Source organism: Oncorhynchus nerka, linkage group LG25, assembly GCF_034236695.1.
Source record: "Oncorhynchus nerka isolate Pitt River linkage group LG25, Oner_Uvic_2.0, whole genome shotgun sequence".
In the NCBI taxonomy this organism is placed as follows: Eukaryota; Metazoa; Chordata; class Actinopteri; order Salmoniformes; family Salmonidae; genus Oncorhynchus; species Oncorhynchus nerka.
This window is the reverse complement of record NC_088420.1, coordinates 1,495,055-1,514,688: the sequence shown is the minus strand read 5'-3', so window position 1 is coordinate 1,514,688 and position 19,634 is coordinate 1,495,055. Positions and strand designations below refer to the sequence as shown.

The window sequence follows — 19,634 nt, the reverse complement described above, 5'->3', positions numbered from 1 at the left end:
TATGATATAGTATGATATGATATAGTATGATATGATACAGTATGATATGATACAGTATGATATAGTATGATACGATACAGTATGATATGACTGACAAGAACATTTCACTAAACTGTATAGGCTTAGTTAAAAATGCTTTAAAACATTTCGAGGTGTAACAGTCCATTTAGAATGTGGCAATCAAATAGGGCACTTTATTAAAGTTTTCACTAAAATATTCATCTAGAGAATTTCTGGTAGAACGAGTCCAACTTCTCAGGACCTATTTGTACGCATGCGTGAAGAATCGGCCTTTCACCATGTGTGGGCGGACAGCGTCAACCTTGCCTTCAAATTAGGTCGTAACAAAATGAGAGAGCTACATAGCTATAACTTGCTATTTATCACATAGCTAGCTAACTACCACTGTTTTCCTGGGAAAACCAGGGATCTTTTCACCAGGTATTTCGCATGGAAACATACAGATGATATTCATGTTTACGATAGCATGCCAGCTTGCTAGTTAGTTATTTGGCCGTAGGTTTTCACATAGCTAGCTAGCTGGTACAATTACCAACCGAGTTAGCTAGCTTGTTATGCTAAAAAGCTAGCTAGTTTTGATCTGATTCTGAGATGGACAAAAGAAGGCTTGAGCTTAATCTCAAAATGATAGCTATGCTAGTTAGTAAACTGATAGCGATGCTAGGAAATTGAAGGTAGTCATTTAGTTAGCTAGTTGCCCAATTAGCTAACTGGCTAACGTTAGCTAGTGAACGTTAGCTAGCTACAGTACCTAGTTATCGTATGAACAAATCAGATCATGTTATTGTTGTCATCGTGCAGGTGTGGATGACAACCCGGTATTTCATGACGGCAACATTGAACATTGAATCTTTGATTACTGCATTCTTAGTCACCTGCAGAGTTCTTGACTCAGGTTGCGGAAGTGGTAGACAGGGTTTGGTCCACCTAGCATACGGATTGTCAATGTGCCATTTCTATAATGGAACCAACTATTTTGGATCAGGGTTGTTCACTCTGTGATTTAACTTGTCGAAATGGTAAGTTAGCCTAACTGGGAGGAAATCAGATTCTACAATTGAATTACTAACAGTTGTAAACTTTAGGTATATTTTACCTAGGCATATCGATTTCAATTTACATTTGTAATTTAGCAGACACTTTTATCCCGAGCAACTTAGTGCATTCGTCTTAAAGCTAGGTGAGGCCACATATCACAGTCGTAGTAAGTACATTATTTATGTACATTGTTATTATTATTATTTATAATAATAATAATAATTATTATTATTATTATTATTTATGTACTATGTACATTGATGTATGAGTTGAATATTTGTTTGTCTCTTGTCGTTTTGCTGTCTCACTAAAGGTAGAGTGGTGACACAGGTTGGTGACGGGTGTTCGGCTGGTCAGCAACTCCTGTGTGTTGTGGTCAATGTAACAAACAGTACGAACAACACATCCAGCGTCACCATGGGCCAGGACAGAGGGAAGTATGATTTCTACATCGGCCTGGGACTAGCCATCAGCTCCAGCATCTTCATAGGAGGAAGCTTCATTCTCAAGAAGAAAGGACTACTCCGCCTGGCCAGGAAGGGACAGTGTAGGGCAGGTAAGGTCATGTTTATGTTCAGTCACCAACTGCTACTCTAGATAAGTGTCTACTAAATGACTAATATGTAAAGTAGAGTACACAGTATCGTTTGGGTGAATTTGTACATTAGAGAAAGAGATCAAGAGAGCAGGTCATTTTGTTTATATGTACTGTACGCATAGATTGATGTCAGGTAGCCTAGCTGTTAGAGTATTTGGACAGTAACCGAAAGGTTGCTAGTTCGAATCCCTGAGCCGACGAAACAAATCTGCGCATAACCCTAATTGCTCCTAGGTCATGACCCCTCTGAGGGGTGGGATAATGGCTGGCCATGACCCCTCTGAGGGGTGGGATAATGGCTGGCCATGACCCCTCTGAGGGGTGGGATAATGGCTGGCCATGACCCCTCTGAGGGGTGGGATAATGGCTGGCCATGACCCTCTGAGGGGTGGGATAATGGCTGGCCATGACCCCTCTGAGGGGTGGGATAATGGCTGGCCATGACCCCTCTGAGGGGTGGGATAATGGCTGGCCATGACCCCTCTGAGGGGTGGGATAATGGCTGGCCATGACCCCTCTGAGGGGTGGGATAATGGCTGGCCATGACCCTCTGAGGGGTGGGAGGGGTGGGGGTGGGATAATGGCTGGCCATGACCCCTCTGAGGGGTGGGGGTGGGATAATGGCTGGCCATGACCCTCTGAGGGGTGGGATAATGGCTGGCCATGACCCTCTGAGGGGTGGGATAATGGCTGGCCATGACCCTCTGAGGGTGGGATAATGGCTGGCCATGACCCTCTGAGGGGTGGGATAATGGCCATGGCCATGACCCCTCTGAGGGGTGGGATAATGGCTGGCCATGACCCTCTGAGGGGTGGGATAATGGCTGGCCATGACCCTCTGAGGGGTGGGATAATGGCTGGCCATGACCCTCTGAGGGGTGGGATAATGGCTGGCCATGACCCCTCTGAGGGGTGGGATAATGGCTGGCCATGACCCTCTGAGGGGTGGGATAATGGGGTGGGATAATGGCTGGCCATGACCCTCTGAGGGTGGGGGATAAGGGTGGGATAATTCTGGCCATGACCCTCTGAGGGGTGGGATAATTCCTGGCCATGACCCCTCTGAGGGTGGGATAATTACTGGCCATGACCCCTCTGAGGGGTGGGATAATTCCTGGCCATGACCCTCTGAGGGGTGGGATAATTCCCATGACCCCTCTGCCATGACCCCTGATAATTCCCCTCTGAGGGGTGGGATAATTCCTGGCCATGACCCCTCTGAGGGGTGGGATAATTCCTGGCCATGACCCCTCTGAGGGGTGGGATAATTCCTGGCCATGACCCCTCTGAGGGGTGGGATAATTCCTGGCCATGACCCCTCTGAGGGGTGGGATAATTCCTGGCCATGACCCCTCTGAGGGGTGGGATAATTCCTGGCCATGACCCCTCTGAGGGGGGATAATTCTGGGAGGGGTGGGATAATGGCTGAGGGGGGGATGGGATAATGGCTGGCCATGACTCCTCTGAGGGGTGGGATAATGGCTGGCCATGAGCCCTCCCAGGGGTGGGATAATGGCTGGCCATGAGCCCTCCCAGGGGGTGGGATAATTCCTGGCCATGAGCCCTCCCAGGGGTGGGATAATGGCTGGCCATGAGCCCTCCCGAGGGGTGGGATAATGGCTGGCCATGAGCCCTCCCGAGGGGTGGGATAATGGCTGGCCATGAGCCCTCCCGAGGGGTGGGATAATGGCTGGCCATGAGCCCTCCCGAGGGGTGGGATAATGGCTGGCCATGAGCCCTCCCGAGGGGTGGGATAATGGCTGGCCATGAGCCCTCCCGAGGGGTGGGATAATGGCTGGCCATGAGCCCTCCCAGGGGGTGGGACATTCTGAGCTGAACTCGCAAGACAAGTTGTCAACAATTCCATTCACACCCAGTTACACAGCCACACCTGGCAGATCCTTAAGATATTCATGTGTGAATTGGAAATGTGTATTTTTGCATATCCCAACTCCCCCTGAGACACCCTCTGAGACACCCTCAGAGGGCTCATGTCCAGCCATTATCCCACCCCTCAGAGGGCTCATGTCCAGCCATTATCCCACCCCTCAGAGGGCTCATGGCCAGCCATTATCCCACCCCTCAGAGGGGCCATGAGGGTGTCTCAGGGGGAGTTAATATCTTAAGGATCTGCCAGGTGTGGCTGTGTAACTGGGTGTGAATGGAATTGTTGACAACTTGTCTTGCGAGTTCAGCTCAGAATGTGGTAGTAACTGACTGGTGCTAGGATGCAGAAGGGTGAGGCAGAGTTGAACACTTGATCAGTTTGTCACCCTTCTGCTTTTATTACACACCCAATCATTAACCAGTAGACTCTGCTGCACCTTGTCTTATATACACACAGCAATCATTAACCAGTAGACTCTGCTGCAACTTGTCTTATATACACACAGCAATCATTAACTAGTAGGCTCTGCTGCACCTTGTCTTATATACACACAGCAATCATTAACCAGTAGACTGCTGCACCTTGTCTTATATACACACCCAATCATTAACTAGTAGACTCTGCTGCACCTTGTCTTATATACACACAGCAATCATTAACTAGTAGGCTCTCTGCTGCACCTAGTCTTATATACACACCCAATCATTAACTAGTAGACTCTGCTGCACCTTGTCTTATATACACACAGCAATCATTAACCAGTAGACTGCTGCACCTTGTCTTATATACACACCCAATCATTAACCAGTAGGCTCTGCTGCACCTTGTCTTATATACACACCCAATCATTAACTAGTAGACTCTGCTGCACCTTGTCTTATATACACACAGCAATCATTAACTAGTAGACTCTCTGCTGCACCTTGTCTTATATACACACCCAATCATTAACCAGTAGGCTCTCTGCTGCACCTTGTCTTATATACACACCCAATCATTAACCAGTAGGCTCTCTGCTGCACCTTGTCTTATACACACAGCAATCATTAACTAGTAGACTCTCTGCTGCACCTTGTCTTATATACACACCCAATCATTAACCAGTAGGCTCTCTGCTGCACCTTGTCTTATATACACACCCAATCATTAACTAGTAGGCTCTCTGCTGCACCTTGTCTTATATACACACAGCAATCATTAACTAGTAGACTCTCTGCTGCACCTTGTCTTATATACACACAGCAATCATTAACTAGTAGGCTCTGCTGCACCTTGTCTTATATACACACCCAATCATTAACTAGTAGACTCTCTGCTGCACCTTGTCTTATATATAACACCCAATCATTAACTAGTAGTCTCTCTGCTGCACCTTGTCTTATATACACACAGCAATCATTAACTAGTAGACTCTCTGCTGCACCTTGTCTTATATACACACAGCAATCATTAACTAGTAGGCTCTGCTGCACCTTGTCTTATATACACACCCAATCATTAACTAGTAGACTCTCTGCTGCACCTTGTCTTATATATAACACCCAATCATTAACTAGTAGACTCTGCTGCACCTTGTCTTATATACACACCCAATCATTAACTAGTAGACTCTCTGCTGCACCTTGTCTTATATACACACAGCAATCATTAACTACTAGACTCTCTGCTGCACCTTGTCTTATATATAACACCCAATCATTAACTAGTAGTCTCTCTGCTGCACCTTGTCTTATATACACACAGCAATCATTAACTAGTAGACTCTCTGCTGCACCTTGTCTTATATATAACACCCAATCATTAACTACTAGACTCTGCTGCACCTTGTCTTATATACACACCCAATCATTAACTAGTAGACTCTCTGCTGCACCTTGTCTTATATATAACACCCAATCATTAACTACTAGACTCTCTGCTGCACCTTGTCTTATATACACACCCAATCATTAACTACTAGACTCTGCTGCACCTTGTCTTATATACACACCCAATCATTAACTAGTAGACTCTCTGCTGCACCTTGTCTTATATATAACACCCAATCATTAACTAGTAGTCTCTCTGCTGCACCTTGTCTTATATACACACAGCAATCATTAACTAGTAGACTCTCTGCTGCACCTTGTCTTATATATAACACCCAATCATTAACTACTAGACTCTGCTGCACCTTGTCTTATATACACACCCAATCATTAACTAGTAGACTCTCTGCTGCACCTTGTCTTATATACACACAGCAATCATTAACTACTAGACTCTCTGCTGCACCTTGTCTTATATATAACACCCAATCAGTAACTAGTAGGGGTAGTGTTGACCAGGGCCCATAGGGGTAGTGTTGACCAGGGCCCATAGGGGTAGTGTTGGCCAGGGCCCATAGGGGTAGTGTTGACCAGGGCCCATAGGGATAGTGTTGACCAGGGCCCGTAGGGGTAGTGTTGACCAGGGCCCGTAGGGGTAGTGTTGACCAGGGCCCATAGGGGTAGTGTTGACCAGGGCCCATAGGGGTAGTGTTGACCAGGGCCCATAGGGGTAGTGTTGACCAGGGCCCATAGGGGTAGTGTTGACCAGGGCCCATAGGGGTAGTGTTGACCAGGGCCCATAGGGGTAGTGTTGACCAGGGCCCATAGGGGTAGTGTTGACCAGGGCCCATAGGGGTAGTGTACTGTCATTTGGGACACAGTCCAAGAACAAGCAGAAAGGACGCATGCAGCTCGTGTCATATAGGGTCAAAGTGCACTGCTGTTAAACCTACCGTGTGTAACATCCGAACGTGTACCGCTGGGTGTTACCATAACGCCCTAGAATTACCTCCGTGATTATATGGTGTGACTGCGGGACATTTTATTGAACACACAGTTAGACTGTTTTGAGTAACTAATCAAAGCTAGTGCTACTGAACTGTTGCTAGCTACTGAACTTGTTTTCGTCTTTTGTCTAGGACAAGGCGGACACGCATATCTTAAAGAATGTCTCTGGTGGGCTGGCTTATTATCAAGTAAGTGAGGACTTATGGATAAAATCTTCCTCTTGATATGTGATTCAGTTCACCTCAGTTTCTATAACCCCCCCCCTCTCCCCTGTAACTATTCCCCAGGTCGTTCTGTTCTCAGTCAGCTTACCTGGTAACATATAAACACGTGGGCTCGTGTTCCTGTTCTGTGTGTTTTCACAGTGGCGGCTGGTGAAGGGGCGAACTTTGCGGCGTATGCCTTCGCTCCTGCTACTCTCGTCACCCCTCTGGGGGCCCTCAGTGTGCTGGTCAGGTAGGTCACCCCTCTGGGGGCCCTCAGTGTGCTGGTCAGGTAGGTCACCCCTCTGGGGGCCCTCAGTGTGCTGGTCAGGTAGGTCACCCCTCTGGGGGCCCTCAGTGTGTTGGTCAGGTAGGTCACCCCTCTGGGGGCCCTCAGTGTGTTGGTCAGGTAGGTCACCCCTCTGGGGGCCCTCAGTGTGCTGGTCAGGTAGGTCACCCCTCTGGGGGCCCTCAGTGTGCTGGTCAGGTAGGTCACCCCTCTGGGGGCCCTCAGTGTGCTGGTCAGGTAGGTCACCCCTCTGGGGGCCCTCAGTGTGCTGGTCAGGTAGGTCACCCCTCTGGGGGCCCTCAGTGTACTGGTCAGGTAGGTCACCCCTCTGGGGGCCCTCAGTGTAGGTAGGTCACCCCTGGGGGCCCTCAGGTAGGTCACTCCTCTGGGGGCCAGTGTGCTGGTCAGTGTACTGGGGGCCCTCAGTGTAGGTCACTCCTCTGGGGGCCCTCAGTGTACTGGTCAGGTAGGTCACCCCTCTGGGGGCCCTCAGTGTGCTGGTCAGGTAGGTCACCCCTCTGGGGGCCCTCAGTGTGCTGGTCAGGTAGGTCACCCTCTCTGGGGGCCCCTCTGGGGGCCAGTGTGCTGGTCAGGTAGGTCACCCTCTGGGGGCCCTCAGTGTGCTGGTCAGGTAGGTCACCCCTCTGGGGGCCCTCAGTGTGTTGGTCAGGTAGGTCACCCCTCTGGGGGCCCTCAGTGTGCTGGTCAGGTAGGTCACCCCTCTGGGGGCCCTCAGTGTGTTGGTCAGGTAGGTCACCCCTCTGGGGGCCCTCAGTGTGCTGGTCAGGTAGGTCACCCCTCTGGGGGCCCTCAGTGTGTTGGTCAGGTAGGTCACCCCTCTGGGGGCCCTCAGTGTGCTGGTCAGGTAGGTCACCCCTCTGGGGGCCAGTGTGTTGGTCAGGTAGGTCACCCCTCTGGGGGCCCTCAGTGTGCTGGTCAGGTAGGTCACCCCTCTGGGGGCCCTCAGTGTACTGGTCAGGTAGGTCACCCCTCTGGGGGCCCTCAGTGTACTGGTCAGGTAGGTCACTCCTCTGGGGGCCCTCAGTGTACTGGTCAGGTAGGTCACTCCTCTGGGGGCCCTCAGTGTACTGGTCAGGTAGGTCACTCCTCTGGGGGCCCTCAGTGTACTGGTCAGGTAGGTCACTCCTCTGGGGGCCCTCAGTGTACTTGTCAGGTAGGTCACCCCTCTGGGGGCCCTCAGTGTGCTGGTCAGGTAGGTCACCCCTCTGGGGGCCCTCAGTGTGCTGGTCAGGTAGGTCACCCCTCTGGGGGCCCTCAGTGTGTTGGTCAGGTAGGTCACCCCTCTGGGGGCCCTCAGTGTGCTGGTCAGGTAGGTCACCCCTCTGGGGGTCCTCAGTGTGCTGGTCAGGTAGGTCACCCCTCTGGGGGCCCTCAGTGTGCTGGTCAGGTAGGTCACCCTCTGGGGGCCCTCAGTGTGTTGGTCAGGTAGGTCACCCCTCTGGGGGCCCTCAGTGTGCTGGTCAGGTAGGTCACCCCTCTGGGGGTCCTCAGTGTGCTGGTCAGGTAGGTCACCCCTCTGGGGGCCCTCAGTGTGCTGGTCAGGTAGGTCACCCCTCTGGGGGCCCTCAGTGTGCTGGTCAGGTAGGTCACCCCTCTGGGGGCCCTCAGTGTGCTGGTCAGGTAGGTCACCCCTCTGGGGGCCCTCAGTGTGCTGGTCAGGTAGGTCACCCCTCTGGGGGCCCTCTGTGTGCTGGTCAGGTAGGTCACTCTTCTGGGGGCCCTCAGTGTACTGGTCAGGTAGGTCACCCCTCTGGGGGCCCTCAGTGTGCTGGTCAGGTAGGTCACTCCTCTGGGGGCCCTCAGTGTACTGGTCAGGTAGGTCACCCCTCTGGGGGCCCTCAGTGTGCTGGTCAGGTAGGTCACTCTTCTGGGGGCCCACTGGTTCTACATGTTTGACCTTACAGTATATAATAGATGTTATAGTTAATGAAGTTGTACCAGGTGTGTGGATGACTGAACCGTGTGTGTGTTGTTGCCATGCTGTCCTGTAGAGGTGTGACAATGTTTGTCTTCTACTTCTGTCCGTGATTGAGCTGTGTGTGTGAACTGTTAAACACTGAACAAAGATACAGTGGGGAGAACAAGTATTTGATACACTGCTGATTTTGCAGGTTCTCCTACTTACAAAGCATGTAGAGGTCTGTAATTTTTTATCATAGATACACTTCAACGGTGAGAGACGGAATCTAAAACAAAAATCCAGAAAATCACATTGTATGATTTTTAAGTAATTAATTTGCATTTTATTGCATGACATAAGTATTTGATCACCTACCAAACAGTAAGAATTCCGGCTCTCACAGACCTGTTAGTTTTTCTTTAAGAAGCCCTCCTGTTCTCCACTCATTACCTGTATTAACTGCACCTGTTTGAACTCGTTACCTGTATAAAAGACACCTGTCCACACACTCAATCAAACAGACTCCAACCTCTCCACAATGGCCAAGACAGGAGAGGGTGTAAGGACATCAGGGATAAAATTGTAGACCTGCACAAGGCTGGGATGGGCTACAGGACAATAGGCAAGCAGCTTGGTGAGAAGGCAACAACTGTTGGCGCAATTATTAGAAAATGGAAGAAGGTCAAGATGACGGTCAATCACCCTCGGTCTGGGGCTCCATGCAAGATCTCACCTTGTGGGGCATCAATGATCATGAGGAAGGTGAGGGATCAGCCCAGAACTACACGGCAGGACCTGGTCAATGACCTGAAGAGAGCTGGGACCACAGTCACAAAAAAAAACATTCGTAACACACTACGCCGTCATGGATTAAAATCCTGCAGCGCACGCAAGGTCCCCCTGCTCAAGCCAGCGCATGTCCAGGCCCGTCTGAAGTTTGCCAATGACCATCTGGATGATCCAGAGGAGGAATGGGAGAAGGTCATGTGGTCTGATGAGACAAAAATAGAGCTTTTTGGTCTAAACTCCACTCATGGTCCTGGAGTGGCCTAGCCAGTCTCCAGACCTGAACCCAATAGATATCTTTGGAGGGAGCTGAAAGTCCCGAAACGTGAAGGATCTGGAGAAGGTCTGTATGGAGGATTGGGCCAAAATCCCTGCTGCAGTGTGTGCAAACCTGGTCAAGAACTACAGGAAACGTATGATCTCTGTAATTGCAAACAAATATTAAGTTCTGCTTTTCTGATGTATCAAATACTTATGTCATGCAATAAAATGCAAATTAATGACTTAAAAATCATACAATGTGATTTTCTGGATTTTTGTTTTAGATTCCGTCTCTCACAGTTGAAGTGTACCTATGATAAAAAAATTACAGACCTCTACATGCTTTGTAAGTAGGAAACACTGCCGATTTTGCAGGTTATCAAATACTTGTTCTCCCCACTGTATGAACACAACATGCAACAATTTCAAACATTTTACTGAGTTAGTAGTTCCACCAGAGCATTCCAAACATGCTCAATGGGTGATATGTCTGGTGAGTCTGCAGGCCAAGGAAGAACTGGGACATTTACAGCTTCCAGGAATTGTGTCCAGATCCTTGCGACATGGAGCCGTGCATTATCATGCTGAAACATGAGGAGATGGAGACTCATTCAAATTGCCATCGCTAAAATGCAATCGTTTGTTGTCCGTAGTTTATGCCTGTCCATACCATAACCCCACCGCCACCACGGGGCACTTTGTTCACAACGTTGACATCAGCAAACCGCTCGCCCCACACGGTCTGTTTTCTGCCCAGCTGAAACCGCGATTCATTGTGAAGAGCACACTTCTCCAAAGTGCCAGTCAAAGGTGAACATTTGTCCACTGAAGTCGGTCATGACGCTGAACTGCAGTCAGGTCAAGTCCCTGGTGAGGATGACGAGCATGCAGATGAGCTTCCCTGGGACGGTTTCTGACAGTTCATGCAGAAATTAGTCTGCGGTTGTGAGGCCGGTTGGAGATGCTGCCAAATTCTCTAAAACGGCGTTGGCGATTGCTTATGGTAGAGAAATGAACATTTAATTATTTGGCAACAGCTCTGGTGGACATTCCTGCAGTCAGCATGTCAATTGCACCCTCCTTCAAAACTTGAGACATCTGTGGCATTGTGTTGTGACAAAACGGCACATCTAAGAGTGGCCTTTTATTGCCCCCAGCACAAGGTGCACCTATGCAATGATCATGCTGTTTAATCAGCTTCTTGATATGCCACACCTGTCAAGTGGATGGATTATCTTGGCAGAGGAGGAATGCTCACTAACAGAGAGGGAAACTAAATTTTAGATATTTTATTTCAGCTGATGAAACATGGGACCAACTGTTGCGTTTTATTTTTGTTCAGTGTGAGGCTGTGGGTTTGATGTAATGCTTCATCTCATTGCAGTGTGGTACTGTATTTTAGGTCAACTGTGTGGTACTGTATTTTAGGTCAACAGTGTGGTACTGTATTTTAGGTTATAACCCATGTTCCCTGAGACTGCAATATAAATACTGTATCAGCCCACAGAGTGAAGAACAAGATTCAATGTTTTCCTTTACTGTGCGAACATGGATTAAATCAACGCAATATTAGCCACTTTTAATGCAAAATACCGAAACCAAACGAACCATGCAATAGATTTTGTTATAGGCAGAACTCATCGGAGTAGGATTCTACAGCATTGACACGCCTGACTCAGCCCGTATAACCAATCAGATCTGCAAATAGACCATTGCCATATATGGCTCTGTGCCATTCATTGGAAACTGGACTGTGTTTACAGCATGAGTGGTCATGAGTAGATGTGCTTGTTTTGAGATCAAAGTGAGAGCTACATGTAGCCATGTGTGCTCGTTTGTTCTTATCCGTCGCTAGTTAGTGAGTTATTAGCCCAGTTATGGATCATTTGTAGTCAGCAATGAGGAAGTAGTTCCCACAAGAACACATTTCTAGCCATCTTTGAAAAGCCAGTCAGGTAAATGGCTTTTTGTTGTCTTAAAGGGGCAGTGTTGTATTTGGAGACGGGCTTGAATAAGTGAAGTAGCCAATAGGCAGAGAGTAGCATGATTTGTCTGATTCTCTGTAATGGTATGAAACAATGTCGTTTTATTGCATCAAACAACATTTCTCAGTCATTTCCTTGTCTGAAGGACAAGTGGATAAACAGGTTCATGTCAAGCCCTGCATGTTTTTTTCAAAAGTCTCATGGAATGTTGCCCTACATTTAACACCACACATTGGCTGCTACTGAAGGCTGAATGATAGAACAGCTATTTCCATGTTAAAATATTATGGGATGCATTTTCTCCATTGTTTCTGATGGTAGGCCTACATTATGATCAAACAGCCACAGTAGCCTACTTGACCACTGTTAAAACTAACTTAAAGTGGGTACAGCCTCAGTGTTCACAGTAAAAACTGTAACTTAAAGCAGGTAGAGCCTCAGTGTTCACAGTAAAACTAACTTAAAGCAGGTGCAGCCTCAGTGTTCACAGTAAAACTAACTTAAAGCAGGTGCAGCCTCAGTGTTCACAGTAAAACTGTAACTTAAAGCAGGTGCGGCCTCAGTGTTCACAGTAAAACTAACTTAAAGCAGGTACAGCCTCAGTGTTCACAGTAAAACTGTAACTTAAAGCAGGTACAGCCTCAGTGTTCACAGTAAAACTAACTTTAAGCAGGTGCGGCCTCAGTGTTCACAGTAAACGTTCGCTGGAAGTTGCTTTCAACTTTGCGCTCAGCAGACCTAAAATTTGCTCAGTGCCTGTTAATATTGAGGGAACATTGGTTATGTATTTTAGGTTACTGAGTTACTGTAATATAACTGTGTGTTTTCTATGTTTTGCGGCAGTGCGGTGCTGTCCTCGTACTTCCTGACCGAGCGTCTGAACCTGCACGGGAAGCTGGGCTGTCTGCTCAGTATCTTGGGCTCTACTACCATGGTGATCCACGCCCCTCAGGAGGAAGAGATCAACAGTCTGGACCACATGGCTCGGAAACTGGTGGACCCAGGTCAGTACCGGACAGACCCTCCCCCTCAACTACATGAGTTACTGTGTTCTGAAAAGCTGCTTCCTCAAGTCCTCCTTAAAGCTCTTTGGAGGAGGTGGTCTGAGACTTTATTCTCTCCTCTACTAACTTCAGACACTTCATTCTTCTGTTTTAACTTCCTGCGAGCTAAGCCGTCCTCTGTCTGTCTCAGGTTTCCTGGTGTTTGCCACCTTCGTCATCATCGTAGCGCTCATCTTCATCTTGGTGGTGGGCCCTCGGCACGGCCAGACCAACATCATGGTGTATATTACCATCTGCTCTGTGATAGGAGCTCTGTCGGTGTCGTGTGTGAAGGGGTTGGGCATCGCCATCAAAGAGGCCATAGCTGGGAGGTCCGTGGTGGGGAACCCTTTATCCTGGGTGTTACTGCTCGGGCTGGTGGCCTGCGTCTCCACTCAGATCAACTACCTGAACAAGGCTCTGGATATCTTCAACACCTCCCTGGTCACACCCATCTACTACGTGTTCTTCACCACCTCAGTCCTCTCCTGCTCTGCCATCCTCTTCAAGGAGTGGGAGCACATGGCTACTGCTGATGTTATCGGGACTCTGAGTGGGTTCCTGACCATTATAGTTGGTATCTTTCTGCTCCATGCCTTTAAGGACCTTAGTGTGAGCCTGTCCACGCTGGCGGTGTCCATCAGGAAGGACGAGAGGCTCGGGCCGGCAGCTAACGGAGTGGCAACACACGGCAGCTACGAACTGCTGCGTAATGACTCCACAGACATGAACCTGGAGGAGAGGGAGGTGGGCCTGCCGTTTGACAGTCTGTCCCGGAGGAATGGTACCATGACAGCCTCTTAGAGGACCTAGCAGCAGACTCTTCCCCCCCCCCCCCATCCCACTGACAGCCTCTTAGAGGACCTAGCTGCCAGGTCCTGCAGACCCCCCACCCTACTGGTCTTAGAGGACCTGCTGCCAGGTCCTGCAGACCCCCCACCCTACTGACGGCCTCTTAGAGGACCTAGCTGCCAGGTCCTGCAGACCCCCATCCTACTGACGGCCTCTTAGAGGACCTAGCTGCCAGGTCCTGCAGACCCCCCACCCTACTGACGGCCTCTTAGAGGACCTAGCTGCCAGGTCCTGCAGACCCCCCCATCCTACTGACGGCCTCTTAGAGGACCTAGCTGCCAGGTCCTGCACCCCCCCACCCTGCCTCTTAGGACCTAGCTGCCAGGTCCTGCAGACCCCCCCGACTGACTAGGATTACGTCCCAAATGGCACCCTTTTCCCTTTATAGTGCACTACTCTGGTCAAAACTAGTGCACTATAGAGGATAGGGTGCTATTTGGGGTTTGCCTAGGACTACACTGGTGTGGATGGTTGTGTCCTACATTAAAACAATCAACTCTTGATTTAGATGGACCCACTGATTGTACTTGGATTAGATTTGCCTTCTGTTCTCTGGAGACAGGGGTTCATCTCATCCTCAGAAGCAGGCAATATTCATACTATGTTATACAGTCTGTATTTCCTTCTACAAATCAACAGCTTTGTTTTTGTAATATTCTTGGAGATCCCAGGTCTGATTTTTTTTAAATTTTGGGTCCAGTTCTGAGTTTGGCAGGTCAATAAGGATATGTGGCACCCTATTCCCTACACAGTGCACTACCCCTATGGATCTGGTCAGAAGTAGTGCACTATATAGGGAATAGGGGGTCATTTGGAACGTAAACTGATACGTGTTCTTAATTGTGATACCTGAAGAGTTAAATCACCAACTGTTTTTTTTGTGTATCTTTTACATAAATGCACTCAAGAACAAGACGATATTTGTTACATATTTATTGAATGAAAATGATTAAAATAATTCCAACACAAAAAGGCAAAGTGAATAAATGCTTTATCATTAAGAAACTTGGTTACTTTACAGATTGATAGGTTTTTAGCACCAAATATACTCTACTCTGTCCAATTCCCCTTCATTGAGTACAGGCTACAACGATATCCCCCAAACCCCTTTAAATAAATCATTCCCTGGTCTACAGTGTTCCAGATATATGAAACACAGTTTTGCGATTGATTACTACTTAAGGCACAAAAATCATCCTGACAAACATTATGTAAGGAAAGTTGGGCCACTGCTGCTTAAAAACATAAATACTTACAGATCAAACATGATTTATTTCTGTTTTTCATGATTTCAACTTGCTGAAAATGGTCCACGGTGTTCCTATCATCTAGTTTAAAAGGGGGAAGAATATTTCTTATGTGCCTCCAAAAAGGCACCCTATTCCCTAGGTAGTGCACTTATATAAAACGTTTGAGATGCATCCTTTGTTCTACATAAGTGGATGGTCAATCTCAGTTGCTGGCCAGTGATTGGTGGATAGGAGGCTGGAAACACCGGACGTGCTCCACTGGCATGTTTTCCCCATCGCCTGACTTCAGGTACTTGTTCAGAATGGCGTAGATCTCATCGTTGAGAACCTGGAACTTGTGGATTCTGTCCACCATCTTTTTAAGAGGCTGAGGAAGGAATGAGACATCATTCAGACTAATGATAATATAAGTCATTGTTTTGGCCCGGATCTAAAAGACCAGAGATGACCCTAAACGTGACACCCATGGTTGTATTCACTAAGAACCAATTTTGCTAATGAATACGAACAACTCAGATGTTTGGGATCTGAAGGTTCCAGTGTCGCTGACCCCTGACCTTCCACTCACCACACTCTTGATGATCTCATCCTTTCCATCGTGTTTCTGCACCTTCAGCAGGTGATAGCTGAAGTCCAGGATGTCAAAGCGTCTCTGTTGACCCAGTAGGGAGATGATCATACAGCCAGCCCAGTGGAGACCGTCCCCGAAACACTGCCTAGAAAATACAACACAGGTTATATACCCAGCCCAGTGGAGACCGTCCCCGAAACACTGCCTGGAAAATACAACACAGGTTATATACCCAGCCCAGTGGAGACCGTCCCCGAAACACTGCCTGGAAAATACAACACAGGTTATACACCCAGCCCAGTGGAGACAGTCCCCGAAACACTGCCTGGAAAATACAACACAGGTTATACACCCAGCCCAGTGGAGACAGTCCCCGAAACACAGGTTATATACCCAGCCCAGTGGAGACAGTCCCCGAAACACAGGTTATATACCCAGCCCAGTGGAGACAGTCCCCGAAACACAGGTTATATACCCAGCCCAGTGGAGACTGTCCCAGACACACAGGTTATACACCCAGCCCAGTGGAGACCGTCCCCGAAACACTGCCTGGAAAATACAACACAGGTTATATACCCAGCCCAGTGGAGACTGTCCCAGACACACAGGTTATACACCCAGCCCAGTGGAGACCGCCCCCGACACACCGGTTATATACCCAGCCCAGCGGAGACCGTCCCAGACACACAGGTTATACACCCAGCCCAGTGGAGACCGTCCCAGACACACAGGTTATATACCCAGCCCAGTGGAGACCGCCCCCGAAACACAGGTTATATACCCAGCCCAGTGAAGACAGTCCCCGAAACACAGGTTATATACCCAGCCCAGTGGAGACAGTCCCCGAAACACAGGTTATACACCCAGCCCAGTGGAGACCGTCCCCGAAACACAGGTTATACACCCAGCCCAGTAGAGAGAGTCCCCGAAACACAGGTTATACACCCAGCCCAGTGGAGACCGTCCCCGAAACACAGGTTATATACCCAGCCCAGTAGAGACAGTCCCCGAAACACAGGTTATACACCCAGCCCAGTAGAGACAGTCCCCGAAACACAGGTTATATACCCAGCCCAGTGGAGACCGTCCCCGAAACACAGGTTATATACCCAGCCCAGTGGAGACCGTCCCCGACACACAGGTTATACACCCAGCCCAGTGGAGACCGTCCCTGACACACAGGTTATATACCCAGCCCAGTGGAGACCGTCCTCGACACACAGGTTATATACCCAGCCCAGTGGAGACAGTCCCTGAAACACAGGTTATATACCCAGCCCAGTGGAGACCGCCCCCGAAACACAGGTTATATACCCAGCCCAGTGGAGACAGTCCCCGACACACAGGTTATATACCCAGCCCAGTGGAGACCGTCCCCGACACACAGGTTATACACCCAGCCCAGTGGAGACCGCCCCCGACACACAGGTTATACACCCAGCCCAGTGGAGACAGTCCCCGACACACAGGTTATACACCCAGCCCAGTGGAGACCGTCCCTGACACACAGGTTATATACCCAGCCCAGCGGATACCGTCCCAGACACACAGGTTATACACCCAGCCCAGTGGAGACCGTCCCTGAAACACAGGTTATATACCCAGCCCAGTGGAGACCGTCCCTGACACACAGGTTATACACCCAGCCCAGTGGAGACCGTCCCTGACACACAGGTTATACACCCAGCCCAGTGGAGACCGTCCCTGACACACAGGTTATATACCCAGCCCAGTGGAGACCGTCCCTGACACACAGGTTATACACCCAGCCCAGTGGAGACCGTCCCTGAAACACAGGTTATATACCCAGCCCAGTGGAGACCGTCCCTGACACACAGGTTATACACCCGTCCCCGACACACAGGTTATATACCCAGCCCAGTGGAGACCGTCCCCGACACACAGGTTATATACCCAGCCCAGTGGAGACCGTCCCTGACACACAGGTTATACACCCAGCCCAGTGGAGACCGTCCCTGACACACAGGTTATATACCCAGCCCAGTGGAGACCGTCCCCGACACACAGGTTATATACCCAGCCCAGTGGAGACCGTCCCCGAAACACAGGCTATACACCCAGCCCAGTGGAGACCGTCCCCGACACACAGGTTATATACCCAGCCCAGTAGAGACAGTCCCCGAAACACAGGTTATACACCCAGCCCAGTGGAGACCGCCCCCGACACACAGGTTATACACCCAGCCCAGTGGAGACAGTCCCCGACACACAGGTTATACACCCAGCCCAGCGGAGACCGTCCCCGAAACACAGGTTATACATCCAGCCCAGTGGAGACCGTCCCTGACACACAGGTTATATACCCAGCCCAGTGGAGACCGTCCCCGACACACAGGTTATATACCCAGCCCAGTGGAGACCGTCCCCGAAACACAGGTTATATACCCAGCCCAGTGGAGACAGTCCCCGAAACACAGGTTATATACCCAGCCCAGTGGAGACCGTCCCCGAAACACAGGTTATATACCCAGCCCAGTGGAGACAGTCCCCGAAACACAGGTTATATACCCAGCCCAGTGGAGACCGTCCCTGACACACAGGTTATATACCCAGCCCAGTGGAGACCGTCCCTGACACACAGGTTATATACCCAGCCCAGTGGAGACCGTCCTCGACACACAGGTTATATACCCAGCCCAGTGGAGACCGTCCCTGACACACAGGTTATACACCCAGCCCAGTGGAGACCGTCCCCGAAACACAGGTTATACACCCAGCCCAGTGGAGACCGTCCCCGAAACACAGGTTATACACCCAGCCCAGTAGAGACAGTCCCCGAAACACAGGTTATACACCCAGCCCAGTAGACAGTCCCCGAAACACAGGTTATACACCCAGCCCAGTGGAGACCGTCCCCGACACACAGGTTATATACCCAGCCCAGTGGAGACCGTCCCCGAAACACAGGTTATATACCCAACCCAGTGGAGACAGTCCCTGACACACAGGTTATATACCCAGCCCAGTGGAGACCGTCCTCGACACACAGGTTATATACCCAGCCCAGTGGAGACCGCCCCCGAAACACAGGTTATATACCCAGCCCAGTGGAGACAGTCCCCGACACACAGGTTATATACCCAGCCCAGTGGAGACAGTCCCCGAAACACAGGTTATATACCCGGTCCAGTGGAGACCGTCCCCGACACACAGGTTATATACCCAGCGCAGTGGAGACCGTCCCTGACACACAGTTTATATACCCAGCCCAGTGGAGACAGTCCCCGACACACAGGTTATACACCCAGCCCAGTGGAGACCGTCCCTGACACACAGGTTATATACCCAGCCCAGTGGAGACCGTCCCCGACACACAGGTTATATACCCAGCCCAGTGGAGACCGTCCCCGAAACACAGGCTATACACCCAGCCCAGTGGAGACCGTCCCCGACACACAGGTTATATACCCAGCCCAGTAGAGACAGTCCCCGAAACACAGGTTATACACCCAGCCCAGTGGAGACCGCCCCCGACACACAGGTTATACACCCAGCCCAGTGGAGACAGTCCCCGACACACAGGTTATACACCCAGCCCAGCGGAGACCGTCCCCGAAACACAGGTTATACATCCAGCCCAGTGGAGACCGTCCCTGACACACAGGTTATATACCCAGCCCAGTGGAGACCGTCCCCGACACACAGGTTATATACCCAGCCCAGTGGAGACCGTCCCTGACACACAGGTTATATACCCAGCCCAGTGGAGACCGTCCCAGACACACAGGTTATATACCCAGCCCAGTGGAGACCGTCCCTGACACACAGGTTATATACCCAGCCCAGTGGAGACCGTCCCTGACACACAGGTTATACACCCAGCCCAGTGGAGACAGTCCCCGAAACACAGGTTATACACCCAGCCCAGTGGAGACAGTCCCTGAAACGTCGTCGCAGTCACCGCTCTCTCAATTCAATTTCAATTTAAGGGGCTCTCTTTCTCTCCCACTACTCTCTCCTCTTCTATCCTATCATCTCTCCCTTCTGCTAAATCCTTCTCCCTTTTGTCTCCTGATTCTGCCTCTTCGACCCTACTCCTCCCTTTCCACATCCTATGACTCACACGGTCCCCTCCCCTCCCGGCCGGGTCA

At 50.0% G+C, this 19,634-nt stretch overlaps 2 protein-coding genes across 4 annotated transcripts in view; one reads left to right on the top strand and one right to left on the bottom strand.

Annotated features, from left to right (window-relative positions):
• The first annotated feature begins 289 nt into the window (after positions 1 to 289).
• Positions 290 to 14,616, top strand: nipa2 (NIPA magnesium transporter 2). 3 transcript variants are annotated; one of them, XR_010461061.1, is made up of 7 exons: positions 946 to 1,040; positions 1,373 to 1,615; positions 6,493 to 6,549; positions 6,727 to 6,817; positions 12,650 to 12,810; positions 13,001 to 13,724; positions 13,772 to 14,616. XR_010461061.1 is itself a non-coding variant. In XM_065009464.1 (6 exons), the coding sequence occupies exons 2-6, from the start codon at positions 1,477 to 1,479 to the stop codon at positions 13,651 to 13,653; spliced, it is 1,101 nt and encodes a 366-aa protein (XP_064865536.1). In that variant the 5' UTR covers positions 290 to 441; positions 1,373 to 1,476; the 3' UTR covers positions 13,654 to 13,743. The 3 variants fall into 3 exon arrangements, 2 of the variants coding, with proteins under 2 accessions (XP_064865536.1, XP_064865535.1); XM_065009464.1 differs by lacking the exons at positions 946 to 1,040; positions 13,772 to 14,616 and adding an exon at positions 290 to 441 and having other exon boundaries at positions 13,001 to 13,743; XM_065009463.1 differs by lacking the exon at positions 13,772 to 14,616 and having other exon boundaries at positions 13,001 to 13,743.
• Positions 14,617 to 14,619: 3 nt separating this feature from the next.
• LOC115126695 (cytoplasmic FMR1-interacting protein 1 homolog) overlaps positions 14,620 to 19,634 on the bottom strand; it is a 129,604-nt gene continuing 124,589 nt past the window's right edge. Inside the window, 2 exon segments of the mRNA XM_065009462.1 lie at positions 14,620 to 15,318; positions 15,520 to 15,667. Coding sequence (XP_064865534.1) covers positions 15,154 to 15,318; positions 15,520 to 15,667 — 313 coding nt within the window. The 3' untranslated portion in view covers positions 14,620 to 15,153.